The sequence below is a fragment of the Manis javanica genome, chromosome 4 (assembly GCF_040802235.1).
Source record: "Manis javanica isolate MJ-LG chromosome 4, MJ_LKY, whole genome shotgun sequence".
NCBI lineage: Eukaryota > Metazoa > Chordata > Mammalia > Pholidota > Manidae > Manis > Manis javanica.
Genome location: NC_133159.1, coordinates 30,825,676 through 30,843,802, shown reverse-complemented (window position 1 = coordinate 30,843,802; position 18,127 = coordinate 30,825,676). Strand labels below are relative to the sequence as shown.

At 34.8% G+C, this 18,127-nt stretch overlaps 1 protein-coding gene across 1 annotated transcript in view; it reads right to left on the bottom strand.

The window, feature by feature from the left end:
• RLF (RLF zinc finger) overlaps positions 1–18,127 on the bottom strand; it is a 74,799-nt gene that overhangs the window by 42,498 nt on the left and 14,174 nt on the right. The window contains exons 2-3 of the mRNA XM_017672203.2: positions 2,341–2,495; positions 862–943 (exon numbers count right to left, since the gene is read on the bottom strand). Coding sequence (XP_017527692.2) covers positions 862–943; positions 2,341–2,495 — 237 coding nt within the window. The remainder of the gene's footprint in view (positions 1–861; positions 944–2,340; positions 2,496–18,127) is intronic.

Here is an 18,127-nt window from a genome sequence, read left to right as displayed (position 1 = left end):
CTTGTGCATACATGAAACAAATCCATACCATGGAGTCTGTGTCCTTGAGGAAGCAGTTAACAAAGCAAACTCTGGGCGTAACTTAAAGCAAGCTAATTAACCTCTCTATGCCTGTCTCCCCATTTGTACCAAGATTCAAATGATTCCTACATTCTAAGGTTTTTAATTTCATTGAAACACACAAAACATGTAAAATGTAATATAGAGCAGTGTTCAGCACATAATAAGTGGTAATAAATGAATGCTAGTTATTATTGCTTACTATAGTTGTTTTTCTGTCTCTATCAGTAACAGGCAAATTAGCTTCCTGTTGCTGGCACTGCACTGCTTTTCCTCCTACCCTACTCTCTCAAAACTTGCTTTCTGATCTGCTCACCTACTAAGAAAGCTGAAAATCAAGCCAATAAGAGAACCAATGTAGCTCTCCTGTTAGTAAAATGCATGAACAGAACCTATGAGGACTATTTGGCTATTTAAGAGACTTACAATGCTTGATACAATCTCCAAAGTGTTAGAAGGCAGTTATTAGGAAAGTGAATTATGAATGATCCAAACATTGCTATCTTACAACCATACACTGTTTTACATTTTTAAATAGTTTTATTCTGTCTAAAACTTTGTTCCTAAATAATGAAAACTTTTTTGTTGATTTCTATGCTATATAAAGTCTAACAAAACCTAATGAAAGAAAAAAACAAATTTTAACACACTCCCTTCATCTGGAAGGCGTCTTTCTCCTTTCATGAACTTAATACCAATACATAATGGTCTATGTTCTAAGTTTCCAATTTTTAGTTTTCTGGGAGAAATTAACTAGGTGTCTTGGATACAGAAACCTTTTTTGAGCACAAATCAACTCACCTGTAGAGACTGAAGGAAGAGTACCCAGACTTCACATGGCAATTCATTTTCAGACACTGAAAGCAGTAACTCAAAACAACTCCTACAAAAAAGTATCTAAGTCAGTACATAGAGGTGGTTATAGTCATAATCAAGTACAGTATGACAGTGATATTGCATATGCATGTTACATTTATTTAGACTTAAATTTGTTTTTTACTCTTCAAATCTTTCTTCAACATTGTTGTATTGGTTTTTCAAATTAAAATAAGAAAAAAAGAAAGAAAAACCAGGAGCCCTTATAATTACATTGCTGCTTTACCACATTTAATAAAAGGTAATAATATAACCCCTTTAGAAATCATATTCCAAGTGGGTGTGGGGAGGGCACCCATACAGGAACCATTTTGATTTCAGAAGAAAAAAACAGAAGCTCATGTTATTGTCAATTTAACTAATAAAGTGATAAATACATGTAACCGCCATCTGCAAAGATTCCTGTCACTTGCAGAGGAAGCAGAAATAATAGCAAGGCTATTTCTTTACCACTAACAATTCAAACAAGAAAAAAAAGTTAAGTTTCTTCTTTCTAGCCTAACCATTACCCAGAAGTAGTAACAGGAAGAATTTAAAAAAGGAAATGCCTAACATTTGAATGAAGACCAATTCAAAATACCAATCAACGTATATCTCTCTAAAATTTTGCAGAATGAACTTCACCCCTTAGCATACTAGACAATATAGAAAGGAGGACTTAAGAAGAGGAATAATGGGATTATAAAACCAGGGATGTCTGTGTTCCCTAAAGGTATGCTGTTTCGAGGTTTTTGGCTTTGGAGAATAAGAAGGAAAACAGGAAAGGCCACAGAAAAGTAAAATGGACCACCCTGACTGGAAGTTATCTCATTAAACAATTTGTAAACTGAACCAAGGGGATTTCCCTAGCTTAAAACTAAATAACTGTTGTGTTCAGTTTACAGATGAAAATTACATTAAAGGCATAATTCTGTCTGCTACTAGAAAGACAAATATTAAGACAACATCTAAATTATCATGGACCCAGGGTGGAAATCTTATACTGCACACCCTGGTAATTTCTGCTAGTAAAATTATTCTTAGTTCAGATAATACCACTAAATTGCAGAACTTCATAGTGTTTCCCCCAAAGTGTTCTTCAAAGACCACTAACTAGTTGCCAGAATATACTGTCAACTGAAATTATCTATACGGATGGGGAGAAAAATGCATCATTCTTGAATTCTAAGCCTGAGTAGGAAAAGAGACTTTAGAGGCACTTAAAGATTATGTTCCTTGGTTGGAGCTTCACTTGTACTTTATCTCCTAGGGACCTAGTATGAAGGCTCAGAACAAAGGAAGTTTTATTTAAAGGTTGACTCCAACAGTGTTTTGAATAACATGATGCCGTAGTAAAGAAAAGTCAGGCTAACATTACAACCAAAAATACTCAATTTTAAGAGTGATTTAAGTTCTTAAACTTACAGTACTAATCTGCCAAGCACTAAGAGGACATCTTCACATTCAGTAGTTAAATACGGGCGTGCACTGGCAAAGCTTTGGATGGCAAGTCGATATACCTCCAGAAGATACACAATATGTTCTGATGCATTCTTGTTGCTTGCATATTGCAATAAGGTCTAAAAAACAAAATTAAAGTTAAATTATTTTAAAAAATTAAAACAAGTCAGATTATCCTTGTTCTCAAATGCACCCTCCCTTCTCTTTTTCTAAAAGATGCATACATCTTCTATTTATTTGCCTTTTAGGCTCTGGTTTGTTTAAAGGGTTCTATTTTCATCTATTAATTGTTCCTATTGAGTTAAAGAAAAGCCAGAACTGCTCTTTTGACATGAGAATAAAGCTAAGAGTAGAGACATAAAATGCCTATACCTGTTCTTACTAGAGGTCTGGATTTACCATTTCTGCAATTCAATAATAAGTTTTGTTAATACATTAAGTTGAACACCAAACATGTGTCAAGCACTGGGTATACAAGAATAAGATTATGATCCCTGCCTTCTATAAGAAGAGATTTATTCCTAAGTATGGCCCTCAGTTATAGAGCTCTATAAAATCCATTTTTTCCTACACACAAAGAATTAATTAGGCTTAACTTACACTAACGAATTTATAAAAAGTTGATGTTATATTTTTATCTTTAATGGAAGTTTTATTTTAAAAAATTAACACATAGGCTAAATGAGTTTACTTGTTTACAATGGAAGACAGTCATATTACTGTCCATGGTACCCTGTTCCCCATTAACTACGACTATCTAAGAGGGTATCTGGTGAGTAAGAAATCTAAATCAAAGAAAAAAGGAACCAAAATAAAGCCTGATCAATTACATGTATTCAACACTAAGAATTTGTTCAAGTAATGATGGAAAGCTGGCTTATAGTTCTCTCTGGATAGTGAGAAATCAGTGCCTAATTCTTGTTAGGGAACTCTCAAGGTTCCACAGAAGTGCTCTCTTTTCTATTAATATATCTCTTTTTCTAACAACTGATTAGATTTTGCTTATGCTTAACCTACCTGGTTAGGTTAACACCTGAGTTATGCATATGCAGAAGAGAAGTTTTTTCCCCAAGACTACACATTCTGACTAGGTATTAGTACTAGTTCCTAATACTCTTTGTTGGTACTACTTTTATAGGAAAGTCTTATTTTCGCACAGTACTTTTATCTGGAATGAATTACATATAATTTGAAACATTACCCCCAGAATAATCTTTTCAAAGATTCCTAACTTTCTGTCTTCACTTTGATTTTCCTGCATAAGGAACTACAAATAGCTGTGGTAGCGCTGCAGGATTCCACTGAACTTTCTGCAGCTTTTATTTTTTCCTGCAGTTTCCAAACTAACAGTCACTATTATCAGTTCTGATAGTTAAGAACTTAATGGTCTTGACTACTTAAAAAAAAAAAAAAAACCTTCTGAGAAAATATATCACCATATACAGTAAAAGCTCTCTTAACGAACACATTGGATTATCTGATCTTTGCATATCTGAATGATCAAGCTTATTAAGCTAAGTATCTTGCTGCTTCATCAGAGTCACTTTTAGAGAAATGGGTTCCCTTTATATTTTCAGAAGAGCATTGTGTCCTGATATAATCAAATCCAAACTTTAATATGAAAAAATTGAGTAATAAGAGGGTCATAAAACTGACCCCACAACAATCCTTACCCCATCTAAATGAGAGAAGGAATACAGAATATGTGCTTATTTGTTACATAAATAAGACTTCACATAATCGCTCTTAAGTAAAATTATTAAAATCTATATTAAAAATTCTGTTTTAGGTCAGCAAATTACTTACTGTCCATATAAGTTAAAAACCAAAGAGCTTTACAAATTTATATTCAGTACCAGATTTTATGCTCCCTGAGGTCAGATTATTATGTGTTAGCAATCTTTATAGGCCACATACTTCTTCACCCACCTCTACTGGCAAAGGACATTCTCAAGTCTCACTAAATGTTTACTGAATACACCATTTTATTACTTTGACAAATAACCTATTGGTAGCCTACTCTGCATACCGTGTTGGCTGCTGGGGGAAAAGAAATGGGGGCTAATCTGGAACTTTCAGAATGTGTCAACACAACACGAAGAGTTGAAACCACACATGCAAATTAATCAACTGCTGGCTAAAGTATGCAAAGAGAAGGGCAGACAGCATACAGATGAGTCTTTCCAGTCTACCTTCCCACTTAAAATGCGCCGGCCACCAATCTACTATCTTCTGACACATACATTCTATTAAGACTTCCACAAGTTTCACGATTCCAAAGATTCAATACCCCATAGGTATCTACTTACAGTTTGCTATGTACTGATTTATATTCTTTTTTCTATTCCTAAATCTTACCCCCTCATGTATGAATCTAATTAAATAGTAAGGTCTTGTTAACACAACCACTATGGACATACTCTAGGCATTTATAGCCCTGGAACAATCTCCTTCATTATCACCTTTTTTAAAAATGCAAGATTAATTCTTGGACACATCCCCTCAGGCAAGGGAAACAGAATAAAAAATGTATAAGTAGAACTATATCAAACTAACAGGCTTCTGTACAGCAAAGGACACCATCAGCAGAACAAAAAGGCAAGCCACAGTATGGGAGAATATATTCATAAAACTCACCTGATAAAGGGTTAACACCCAAAATATGTAAGAACTCACCTGCCTCAACACCCAAAAAACAAATAATCCAATTAAAAAATAGGTGGAGGACCTGAATAGACACTTCTCCAAAGAGGAAATATAAATGGCCAACAGGCACATGAAAAGATGCTCCACACTGGTAAATTAGGGAAATGCAAATTAAAACTATAATAAGATATCACCTCACACCAGTTAGGATAGCCACTATCCAAAAGACAAGAAATAACAAATGCTGGCGAGGATGCAGAGAAATGGGGACCCTCCTCCACTGTTGGTAGGAATGTATACTGGCACAAGCACTGTGCAAAGCAATATAGAGGTTCCTCAAAAAACTAAATATAGAAATACCACATGACCCAGTAATTCCATGCCTAGGAATTTACCCAAAGAAAACAAGATCCCTGATTTGAAAAGATGTATGCACCCCTTTGTTTACTGCTGCACTATTCACAACAGCTAAGATATGCAAGCAACCTAAGTGTCCATCAACAGATGAATGGATAAAGATGTGGTACACATACACAATGGAATTATTATTCAGCCATAAAAATAAAAGAAATCCTGCTATTTGCAACAACGTGGATGGATCTAGAGGGTATTATGCTCAGGGAAATAAGCCAGGTGGAGAAAGACAAATACCATATGATTTCACTTATTTGTGAAGTATAAAAAAACAAAGCAAAATGAGAAGGAACAAAATAGCAGTAGACTCATCAACACCAAGAAGGGACTACTGGTTACCAAGTGGGAGGAATTGGGGTTGGGGATGGGGAGTGTGAAGGGAATAAAGGGGCACAATAATTCACAATCACAAATGGTCAAGGGGATGGTAGTACAGTGTGGAGAATACATTTAATAATTCTGTAACATCTACTATGTTGATAGATAGTAACTGCACTAGAGGGGGCGAGGATTTAGTAATATGGGCAACTGTTGAACGAGTGTGTTGTATATTTGAAACCAACATAAGATTGTATCTCAATGATACTTAAAAAAAAACCAATAGATGTATGTAGCTGTATTCCTATTATGTTAATGCATGCACGCAATTTAATTAGTAATTTAAAACCTATACATGCTTATGTTACACTACAAGAAGATATGTCAAAGAAATAATCAATCTTCAAAAAAAATAAAAATAAAAAACAAAAAACCAATAGATGAAGCCAAATGAATTAAAGCCATCCAAATAACATTTTTTGTTTGTTTGTTTGTCTGGGTTTTTTTTTATTTTGGTATCATTAATCTACAATTACATGAGGAACATTATGTTTACTAGGCTCCCCCCTTCACCAAGTCCCCCCACAAACCCCATTACAGTCACTGTCCATCAGCGTAAGATGCTGTAGAATCACTACCTGTCTTCTCTGTATTGCCAAATAACATTTTAAATACCTCATATAAACAAAATTCCATCAGAAGCAGTAAAGAAAAATGGAGGTCTCTTATTTTTCTTTAGAAATTAAAATTTTAGACAAATTTAAATATTAGACAATAAAACTGAAAAAGGGGCAATAAATGATAAAGATGACTCCTCAAGGTCACTGGCATTCCACAGAAACCAAATTAACGGCCTCTTCTGTTTCAGTAAACTCGTTTATTCCACAAGTGCCTACTATATGGCAATACTGTACAGGCTACTGGGGATGCAGACTTTATTTCTGCCCTTAAAGAGCTAAGAATATTGAGAGGCCAGATTATTGATTTATATAATAACATATAATTAGCCCAATTAGGCACCATCTTTAATGATTTTAAACATTCTTACTGGGGAGCTCTCATTCACATTCCATGCAGATTACCTCTCAATTCCTTGACGTAATACCTCAACTGCCTGTAAGACATTTCTATCTGAACGTCCTATTCAAATCACAAACTCAGCAAGTCGAAAACAGACTCCTTCCCCAGCAAATATACTCTTCCTCTTATGTTCCATGCCTCTTTTGAGGAGGGCTAAATAAAAACAATTTTTAAAACCACCACACCAAAGTTTGTTGATTCAACCTCAGAAATATCTTTGTCTCCTGTCCCTATGCTTGATTCCTGTGGCCAGTGACTTGGACCAAGCCCCCCAAATCCCTCACTTGTACTGCTACAATAGTTTACTTCCCTAGGATAAACACTCTCTAGTTAAGTATGTGTGTTACAATCATGATATTTGTACGTGAAAAAAAATCAATGCACAGGAAAAAAAAAAGATTAGAAGGAATGCAACTAAAATGCTAATGTGGTTAGCACTAGGATAGTAGTAGAATTATCAACTTTTTGACCTCTTTGAATTTCCCTGAACTTTCCAAATTTTCTTTTAATGTAATAATGCATTTACAGCGGTGATAAAACATCTCCCTTCATCCTGATTCTATCTACATTCCTCACTATGATTTCAAAGAGGGTGGCAGCATCCTGACTATAATCTCAAATTCATCAAGAATTTCCTTCAGGATGGTCATGTTTTATGCAGGGATGCATTACAATTTAAAACTCAAATGGTTCAAGACTAATTTTCCAAATGAAATAACCACAGGTAATATTTTTGAGCACATAGTATGGGCTAAGCATTTTCCTAAAAGCTTTATATGCTATTAACACACCTCACAACAACCATGTGAGCTAGGTGATTTATCATCAACCCATTTTAAAAATGGTAAAACAAAGGCACAAAGAGATTAAGTTATTTGCCCAATAGGTAAGTATTGGATTCAGGATGTGGACTAGCATCATCTGGCTGTAGAGCTCATACTTAATAACTTTGCTTCGTGGCTTTCCAGAATGCACAATTTTACAGCTATTGTAAGTGTGCTTTTAAGTTTTGCTTTTTTCCCCTAAGCATTATCTTTGATATTTTTCAATAATTAGTATCATGGTCATCACTTGGCCTTCCTCCTAAAGAGTTTTACAACATCTAATTCCATTTAAAGTGACTGCTTCTAAAGAAACGGTGATGACTGACACCTTGAACTTTAGAATGCTGGTGGTTCATAAATAAATGACAAAAGGTACCTGGTATTTAATGTTAAAGCTACACATCCTATAGCAACAGGAGATTTTGTCACTTTTAATTGAGAAGGATTTGCATTATTTCAAATTTTGCACATAAAATGAGAAAACTTACTGGTTTTAATTTTGCAATATGTAAAATTCCCAGAAGTAAATAAATTCCAGTGAAATATGATTTCACTATGACAGACTTCCAGCAGAGAGTAGCACTCGAACTGGATTTCTGAAATATGGGTCAAGCTTGAAAATGCAGGAGAACAGGAGGACTCCTCCAATTAGAAATCAACTTGAAAAAAGTAAAAAAGACGACTAGAAGAGATAGGGGCAAGTGGTGATGAGACTTAACATGAGTCAATGAGAAAGCACCAGAGGTTTCCCATGAAGAGACTAAGCTGAGTGTGAGATGAAATGGAATGGGCAGAGAACAGCTGGCTGTTTACATTGAGAAAGTGGCTTCAGTAAATTGAAACCTCAAGTCTTTTACATATGTTGCTATTTGCCCCACCTCACTTTTTCATATTGGTTACAGGTGTTTTTTTAAAACCAGCTATATAACTTACCTATTACTCTAGCTATCTATTCATCCATCCAGATTAAATTTCATTGGATCCAGTCCATCATCCCAAGCCTACCAAGATTAATTTTAGATACTGATTCTGTCATGGGATTTAACTATGCTTTCTTGCTTTATTTCATTCTCAATTTTTAAAATATCTTCTGTTGTGTCATAAAGTATCATTTATTGTTTTAAAATAGAGATAGATGGAGTAAAAATAAAAATGTCAATAATCACCACTACTATGACCCAGAAATAGACTACTGTTAACAGATATTAATTTTAAGGGGTTTTAATGCCTAAATAGAAGGACTTTAATAGGATTATATTACACATTGTTTTGTAAATTCAACATCAGTATTTTCATAGCTGTATTGCTTTATGTGTGTTTATTTATTTATTATGTATTTAGAATAATTTATCACCACATTTTATTACCCAATTCTCTATTTCGAGACATTATGGTTTCTAACTTTTTTTAGAGCACCCCTCTATCTAATTTTTTCCATGTATCTGTGACAATTTTCTTACGATCATACCCTAAAGACAGAACTGCTGGGTCAAAGGATGCTTAATTTTTAAGGCATTTCATATCACCTAATTTTGCTCCAGAAACTCTGTTTCAATTTACATTCCTATTATTAGTGAATATAATGACAGACTGAGGAGCTGTCACAATGATTGCATATTATCATCTAAATACAATTTTTGGAGAGTCAGCTGAGTAGAGGAAATACAACATTTTGCTTATTCAACTTGCAATCCTTTTCTTACCATTGTGGTTGATTATATTTATGATATAATCTTATATGGTTAGCTTCATGTGAGTTATCAATACAGTAAGGAAGAGAGCTTGAATTAGAATATCATCAACAGTTAACTTTAATCTTCAAAAAAAATCAAAGAGTAGCAAACACTTTCTAACTCTATGAAGCCAGCATTACGCTGAAACCAATGGCAGAGGCTACAAGTAAAAACCTCAAACCAATATACCTTAGGAACACTAATACAGAAATCATCAACAAATACTAAAAAATTGAATTTAATGACATATTAAGAAAGACTATACACCATGATCAAGTGGGATTTATTCCTGGAATGCTAGGATGGCGCAGCATATGAAAATCAATTAGTGTAATACACCACATTAACAGAATGAAGGGAAAAAAACCTCACATGATCACCTCAACTGATACAGAAAGAGCGTCTGAAAAGTCCAACAACCTTTCATGATAAAAAAAAAAAAAAAAAACACCCAACAAACCAGGAAGAGAAAAAAATCTACCTCAACATAACATAGACCACAGATGAAAAACCGATAGCTAACATTCTATTCAATGGTGAAAGACTGAAAGCTTTCCCTTTAAGATTAGGGAGAAGGATGTCAACTTTCACCACTTTTATTCAACACAGTACTGGAAGTCCCAGCTGGAGCAATTAGGCAGGAAAATTAAGTAAAAGGCATCCAAACTGGAAAAAAAGCAAAAATATTACTGTTGGCAGATAACATGATATTTTTTTTTGGTTTCATTACTCTACAATTACATGAGGAACATTATGTTTACTACACTCCCCCCATCACCAAGTTCCCCCAAATGTCCCATTGCAGTCATTGTCCATCAGCATAGTAAGATGTTGTAGAATCATTACTTGTCTTCTCTGTGTTGTACAGCCCTCCCCGTGCCCCCACACACATTATACTAATACCATGCTAATCGTAATGCCTCCTTTCTTTTCCCCCACCTTATCCCTCCCTTCCCACCCAGCCTCCCCAGTCCTTTTCCCTTGGGTGGGTAACTGTTAGTCCATTCTTGGGTTCTGTGAGTCTTCTGGTGTTTTGCTCCTTCAGTTTTTCCTTTGTTCTTATACTCCACAGATGAGTGAAATCATTTGATACTTGTCTTTCTCTGCCTGGCTTATTTCACTGAGCATAATACCCTCTAGCTCCATCCATCCATGTTGTTGCAAATGGTGGGATTTGTTTTCTTCTTATGGCTGAATAATATTCCATTGTGTGTATGTACCACACCTTCTTTATCCATTCATCTACTGATGGACACTTAGGTTGCTTCCATTTCCTGGCTATTGTGAATAGTGCTGCGATAAACATAGGGGTACATCTGTCTTTTTCAAACTGGGCTGCTGCATTCTTAGGGTAAATTCCTAGAAGTGGAATTCCTGGGTCAAATGATATTTCTATTTTGAGTTTATTGAGGAACCTCCATACTGCTATCCACAATGGTACAACTAGTTTACATTCCCACCAGCAGTGTAGAAGGGTTCCCCTTTCTCCACATCCTCGCCAACATTTGTTGTTGTTTGTCTTTTGGATGGTGGCAATCCTTACTGGTATGAGGTAATATCTCATTGTGATTTTAATTTGCATTTCTCTGATGATTAGTGATGTGGAGCATCTTTTCATGTGTCTGTTGGCCATCTGAATTTCTTCTTTGGAGAACTGTCTGTTCAACTCCTCTGACCATTTTTTAATTGGATTGTTTGCTTTTTCTTTGTTGAGGTGCATGAGCTCTATATATTTTGGATGTCAACCCTTTATCAGATCTGTCATTTATGAATATATTCTCCCATACTGTAGAATGCCTTTTTGTTCTATTGATGGTGTCCTTTGCTGTACAGAAGCTTTTCAGTTTGATGTAGTCCCACTTGTTCATTTTTGCGTTTGTTTCCCTTGACCAGGGAGATATGTTTATAAAGAAGTCACTCATGTTTATGTCCAAGAGATTTTTGCCTATGTTTTTTTCTAAGAGTTTTATGGTTTCATGACTCACATTCAGGTCTTTGATCCATTTTGAGTTTACTTTTGTGTATGGGGTTAGACAATGATCCAGTTTCATTCTCTTACATGTAGCTGTCCAGTTTTGCCAACACCAGTTGCTGAAGAAGCTGTCATTTCCCCATTGGATGTCCATGGCTCCTTTATCATATATTAATTGACCATATATGTTTGGGTTAATAACTGAACTCTCTGTTCCACTAGTCTATGGGTCTGTTCTTGTGCCACTACCAAATTGTCTTGATTACTGTGGCTTTGCAAGTAGAGCTTGAAGTTGGGAAGCGAGATCCCCCCTGCTTTGTTCTTCCTTCTCAGGATTGCTTTGGCTATTCGGGGTCTTTTGTGGTTCCATATGAACTTTAAAACTATTTGTTCCAGTTTGTTGAAGAATGCTGTTGGTATTTTGATAAGCATTGCATTGAATCTGTAGATTGCTATACGCAGGATGGCCATTTGGACAATATTAATTCTTCCTAGCCAAGAGCATAGGATGAGTTTCCATTTGTTAGTGTCCTCTTTAATTTCTCTTAAGAGTGTCTTGTAGTTTTCAGTGTATAGGTCCTTTCACTTCCTTGGTTAGGTTTATTCCTAGGTATTTTATTCTTTTTGATGCAATTGTGAATGGAATTGTTTTCCTGATTTCTCTTTCTGGACATGATTTTATATGTAGAAAATGCTAAAGGTTCCACACACAAAAAAACTATTTGAATAAACAAATTCAGCAAGGTTGTAGGTTACAAAATCAACACACACAGAAAAAGTTGTGTTTTTATACAGTATCAATGAACAATCTGAAAAGGGAGTCAACTATACACTTACAATAGCATTGAAAACATAGCTAGAAATAAACCTAACCAAGGAAATGAAAGGCTTGCATACCAGAAACTACAAAACCTTGCTAAAAGAAATTAGAGAAGACAAAAATAAACGAAAAGACAAGGAAATGTTCATGGACTAGAAGACTTCCTATTGTTAAGACGTTAATTCTACCTAAAACAATCTACATGAGATTCAGTTCAATCCCTATCAAGGTCCCAATGACTTTTTTTGCAGAAATGGAAAATCCACCCTAAATTGGTATGCAATATTTAGGGAACCTCAATTGTCAAAGAATCTTGAAAAAGAACAAAATTGTAGTTCTCATTTCCTGATTTCACAATGTATTACAAAGCTATAGTGATCAAACATTGTATACTGGCATAAAGGCAGACATATAGCCCAACAGGATAAGAAAGCTCAGAAATAAGCCCTCAAAAACATGGTCAAACAATTTTCCACAACGGTGCCAAGACCATTCAGTGGACGAATGGACAGTCTTTTCAACAATGGTATTGGGAAAATTGGATATCTACATGTAAAAGAATGAATTAGACACAACACCATACACAAAAATCAACTCAAAATATATCTAAGAGCTAAAATCATAAAACTCTTAGTGGAAAACATAGGGGGAATGCCTCATGACATTGGATTTCCAATGACTTCTTGGATACAATACCAAGCACAGGTAACAAAAGTAAAAATAGGTAAACTGGACTATGTCAAAATGTAAAACTTTTGTACACCAAAAAACACTATCAATATGGTAAAAAGGCAATCCACAGAACAAGAGAATATATTTGCAAATTATGTTAAAAGAATTAATAATTAGAGTATATAGAGAAGCCTTAAAACTCAACAACCAAAAAAAACCCCAAATGACCCAATTAAAAATGGGCAAAGGACTTGAAAAAACTGTTCTCCAAAGAAGATACGCAAATGGCCAAGAAGCACATGAAAAGCACATGATCCAGTAGGAAATGCAAATCAAAATCACAATGTGACACCGCACCCACTAGAATGGCTATTACTAACAAACACAGAAAATAACAAGTGTTGACAAGGATGAGGAAAATGTACAACCCCTGTGCATTGCTCATGGGATTGTAAACTGGTACAGCCACTGTGGAAAATGGTACAGTAAGTGGTTCCTCTAAAAATTAAACAGAATTACCATATGACCCAGTAATTCCACTTCTGGATATATACCCAAAAGAATTGAAAGCAGGGACTTGAAGAGTTATTTGTACCCAGGCTCACAGCAGCATTGATTACAACGGCAAAAAGGAAGAAGCAATACAAGAATCCATCAATGGATGGATAAACAAGTTGTACTACATACACAGAATGGAGTATTATTCAGCCTTTAAAAGACAGGAAATTTGACACATATGACAACTTGAATGAACTGTAGAGCCATTACACCAAGTGAAATAAGCAAATCACAAAGAGACAAATACTGTATATTCCCACGCATATGTGGAACCTCATATAATGTACCACAGTTATGTTCACAGAGACAGAAAGTAGAATAGTGGTTGCCAGAGAATGGGGAGAAGAAGGAATGGGAAATATTTCAGTTTAGGAAGATGAAAAACACTCTGGAGATGAACGGTAGTGATAGCTGCATAACAATGGAATATATGCAGTGCCCCTGAACTGTATACTTAAAAATTGTTAAAATGGTAAATTTTATATTATGCATACTTTCCCACAAGAAAAAAAGTTAACATTATGCATGGAGACTTTAGATTAACAATTTTTAAGAAACAGAAGTGGGAGAGCATGCAACAGAAAGACCATGGAATGAGATGAGGATAAATTCAAATATCTCCCATTTCTGCTTTAGTGAGCCACTATTATTACTAAAAGTAATTATTACTATTGATCAGAATACTTCTTAAGACTGGAGATTTTAAGATCCAAGCTTTAACACACTAGGGAGAAGAATTACAGTGCTGAGGCAGCTGTGTAATAGAGTGAAATAACATGCCTTTTGGCTATGGATTCAAACCTCTACTCCATCATTTGCCAGCTAACTTCTCTGGGTCTTGATTTTTTTTAATCAATCAGCTGAAACTGAATACTCATTTTGCATTAGAAATTGCAGTATAGCTTTAAAAAAAAACTGTGATAAAAAAACAAAACTTATCTTAAACATTTTTTTAAAAAAGAGTACAGTTTTGTGACAGTAAGTATATTTACATTGTTTGCTACCATCACCAACATCCACCCACAGAACTCTTTTCATCTTGCAAAAGTGAAACTGAACCCATTAAAGAGTTACTCCCCATTTATCCCCCTCTCCAGCCTCTGGCAACCACCATTCTACATCCTGTCTCCATGTACAATATAGCTTTCATGATTTCATATTTTGTTTGAAAAATTAGCACAAGAGTATTGTAATGGCTTCAGCAAAGACAAATAAATCAAGGGAACAGAACAGAGTCCAGAAAAAGACCCACATACATATGGCTAATTGACTTTCAACAAGGTACAAAGACAATTTCTCAATTAAAAGAGAAAAGGCTTTTCATCAGGTGATGCAGAAATAGATTTTAGTATTTTTTAAAAGAATTTTCAACTATTCCTCACATAATATGTAAAAATTAACTCAAAATGGATCACAGATGTAAATGTAAAGCTGAATACAGCAAAATTTTTATAGAAGAACACAGGAAAAACTCTGTGGTCTTGGGTTAGGCAGATTTCTTAGACATAACATGAAAAACATAATCCATTAAAGAAAAGCTGATAAAATGAACTTTACCCAAATTAAGAACTTGTGTTCTTCAAAAGACACTGTTAAAGAATAAAAAGACAAGTCACAGCCTAAGAGAACATCTTTCAAAGAATATATTTGTTTCTATTTCCCCTGATCTCATCAACTCTGTGGCTACAGAAGGGAGCAACTTTTTAGAAATTAACCATGGCTTGATTCCTTTTGTACCCACCAGTAATGTATGACTTTTCTTTCCTGTCAATGACTTACCCAGTTTTGCCTGCAAGTTCTTGACGGTATCTTACATGAGTTCACCCACAGTTCTGTCCAGAATGGGTGGCACCTACTGTGTTCTGCCTTGGTTCATCCTTGTAACCTGTTCCCCATAAGTTGGTAGAGAACACTTCAGGCTTTCCCCATGCTCACATCATCACAGTGGAAAATGTGTCATGGCCAAGGGTATTCCCTCTAGAGAATCCCAAGTGAACCAGAGGCAGAATGTGTGTAACTCAGAAGTTATAAAAATCACCACTCCCATTCTGTCCATACTTTGTCACCTAAGCCTCAACATTAAAAAAAAAAAGAATACAGTTGATAAAGGAAGGATCCATAAACACACATACCCTTCTCAAAGCTCAACAAATAGAAGACAATTCAGTGTTTTTAAAAGGGTGAAAGATTTGGAAAGATGCTTCACCAAAAAAGATACAAGGATGGCAAATAACCACACAGAAAGATACTCACCATAAGTCATAAGGGAAATGCAAATTAGAACCACAAAGAGCTACCACTAATTTTAGAATGGTTAAAATTAAAAGACTGGTCACACCAAGTGCTGATGAGGGGATGGAAAAGTAGAACTCTCAGACAAAATTTACCATCTTAACCATTTTTAAGAGCACAGTTGGTGGTATGTAAAATGATACAACTACTGAAAAATCTGTCATGTGACCCAGCCTAAGTATTTATCCAGGAGAAAGAGAAAGCATTTGTTCAGAGACTCATACACAAATGTTATAGCAGTTTTACTTGTAATAGCCAAAAACTAGAAACAAGTCAATGTCTATCAATAGTTGAATGAACAAATCATGATATAGCAAATAATGAATACTCAGCAATAAAAGGAATTAACTATTAATACACACAACATGAATAAATTTCTCATTACACTGAGTGAAAAAAGTCAAAGAGACTATATAACTTTACATATATAAAATTCTTTAAAATGCCATCTTATCTATAGAGACAGAAAGCAGATCAAAAGTTGAATGAGGATTGAAGAATGTGTAGGGGAAGAAGATAAAAAAGAGGAAATACAATGGGTTCAGAAGTCTCTTGAATGGTGGATGTATTCACTGATTACGGTGAGAATTTCATGGGTATACAGTTATGTCAAAGCTTATCAAATTGTACATTTTAAATATGAACAGTATATTGTATGTCAATTAATACCTCCAACAAATCTGTTTTTAGAGACAAATGGGCCACAGAATGCACAAAATCATAAAATGAATTTAAATAAATTTTAAGTTTCAATTGTCAGATTTATAATTTTAAGTGCAATAAAATGTACAACTTCTGTGCATTAAAGGTAATATGAAAAGTGAAAAGATAAACTGGACAAAAGGTAATTTCAAAATACTTGACCAAAACAGGATTCATGTCTAACTGAAAAATGAGCAGAAAAATAAGAAGAGGCAATTCACAGAAGAAATCTGAATAGCAATATAACTAAAAAGATAAACAACTCACAAGTAAACATGAAAAAAAAATTAAATGCACAATGAGATAACATAGTCCACCCACCAGAATGGCTAGAATTAAACTGACTATACTGAGTATTGGCATATATGTGGGGCAATGTTAACTTTCATACACTGATAACGGGCATAAACTGCTGCAAATACTTTGGAGAATAACTCAATAGTGTCTATTATAGTTGAAGATAAGCCTATATAAGAACCTAGCAACTCCACTGTAAGCACATACCCTAAAGAAATTCTTGCACCACGTATTGTTATACTTGAAAAATGTCCACCCCAGCAGTTAATGTAAATGCCTCTACATCAATAAAAGAATGGATAAATGAACTGTGATATTCTTAATAATAAAATACTATACACACCAGCACAAAATGAACATACCAAAGCTATACATGCCTATATGAAGCTTAGAAACAAGCTGAATTTTAAGACCTTCAGAAGGATACATACAGTATACCATTTAGGTAACTGAAAAACATAAAAAATACTACTACACACTGTATTAAAATGCACAAAGTAAAGAGATGCAGGGGAATGATTAAATACTAAAATCAGGGCAGTCGTGAGAGGTAGATGGTATCTGTGAAAGGGTACTCAGGTAGCTTCAAACTTTATTTCGTAGGTTGTGTTCACTTTACAATGCTTTTTACTACTTTGAACATTAGAGATACTTTTTTTTTTTAAATTAACATGCCCCTCAAAGTTCTGGGCAAAATTCATTTTCAACCTTGATTCCCATACCCTGCCTGACACAATCAAAAGAGAGGCGAGACCCCCAGGAAGAAACAGAATATCTGAATAGACCCATTACCAGTAAGGAAATTGAATTGGTAATCAAGAAACTACCTAAGAATAAAACTCCTAGACCAGATGGTTTCACTGATGAATTTTATCAAACATTTAGTGAAGACCTAATACCCATCCTCCAAAAACTTTTCTAAAAAGTAGAAGAGGAGGAAATACTCACTCCCAAACTCATTCTAGGAGACCAGCATCACTCTAATACCAAAACCGGGCAAAGACACCACAAAAAAAGAAAATCACAGACCAATATCCCTGATGAACATAGATGCAAAAATCTCAACAAAATTTTAGCAAATTGAATTCAAGAATACATCAAAAAGGTCATCCATCATTATCAAGTAGGATTTATTCCAGGGATGCAAGGATGGTACAACATTCGAAAATCCATCATCATCATCCACTACATCAACAAAAAGAACAACAAAAACCACATTATCATCTCCAATAGATGCTGAAAAAGCATTCGACAAAATTCAACAGCCATTCAGGATAAAAACTCTCAACAAAATGGGTATAAAGGGCAAGTACCTCAACATAATAAAGGCCATATATGACAAACACACAGCCAACATTATACTTAACAGCAAGAAGCTGAAAACTTTTGCTTTAAGATCAGGAACAAGACAAGAATGCCCACT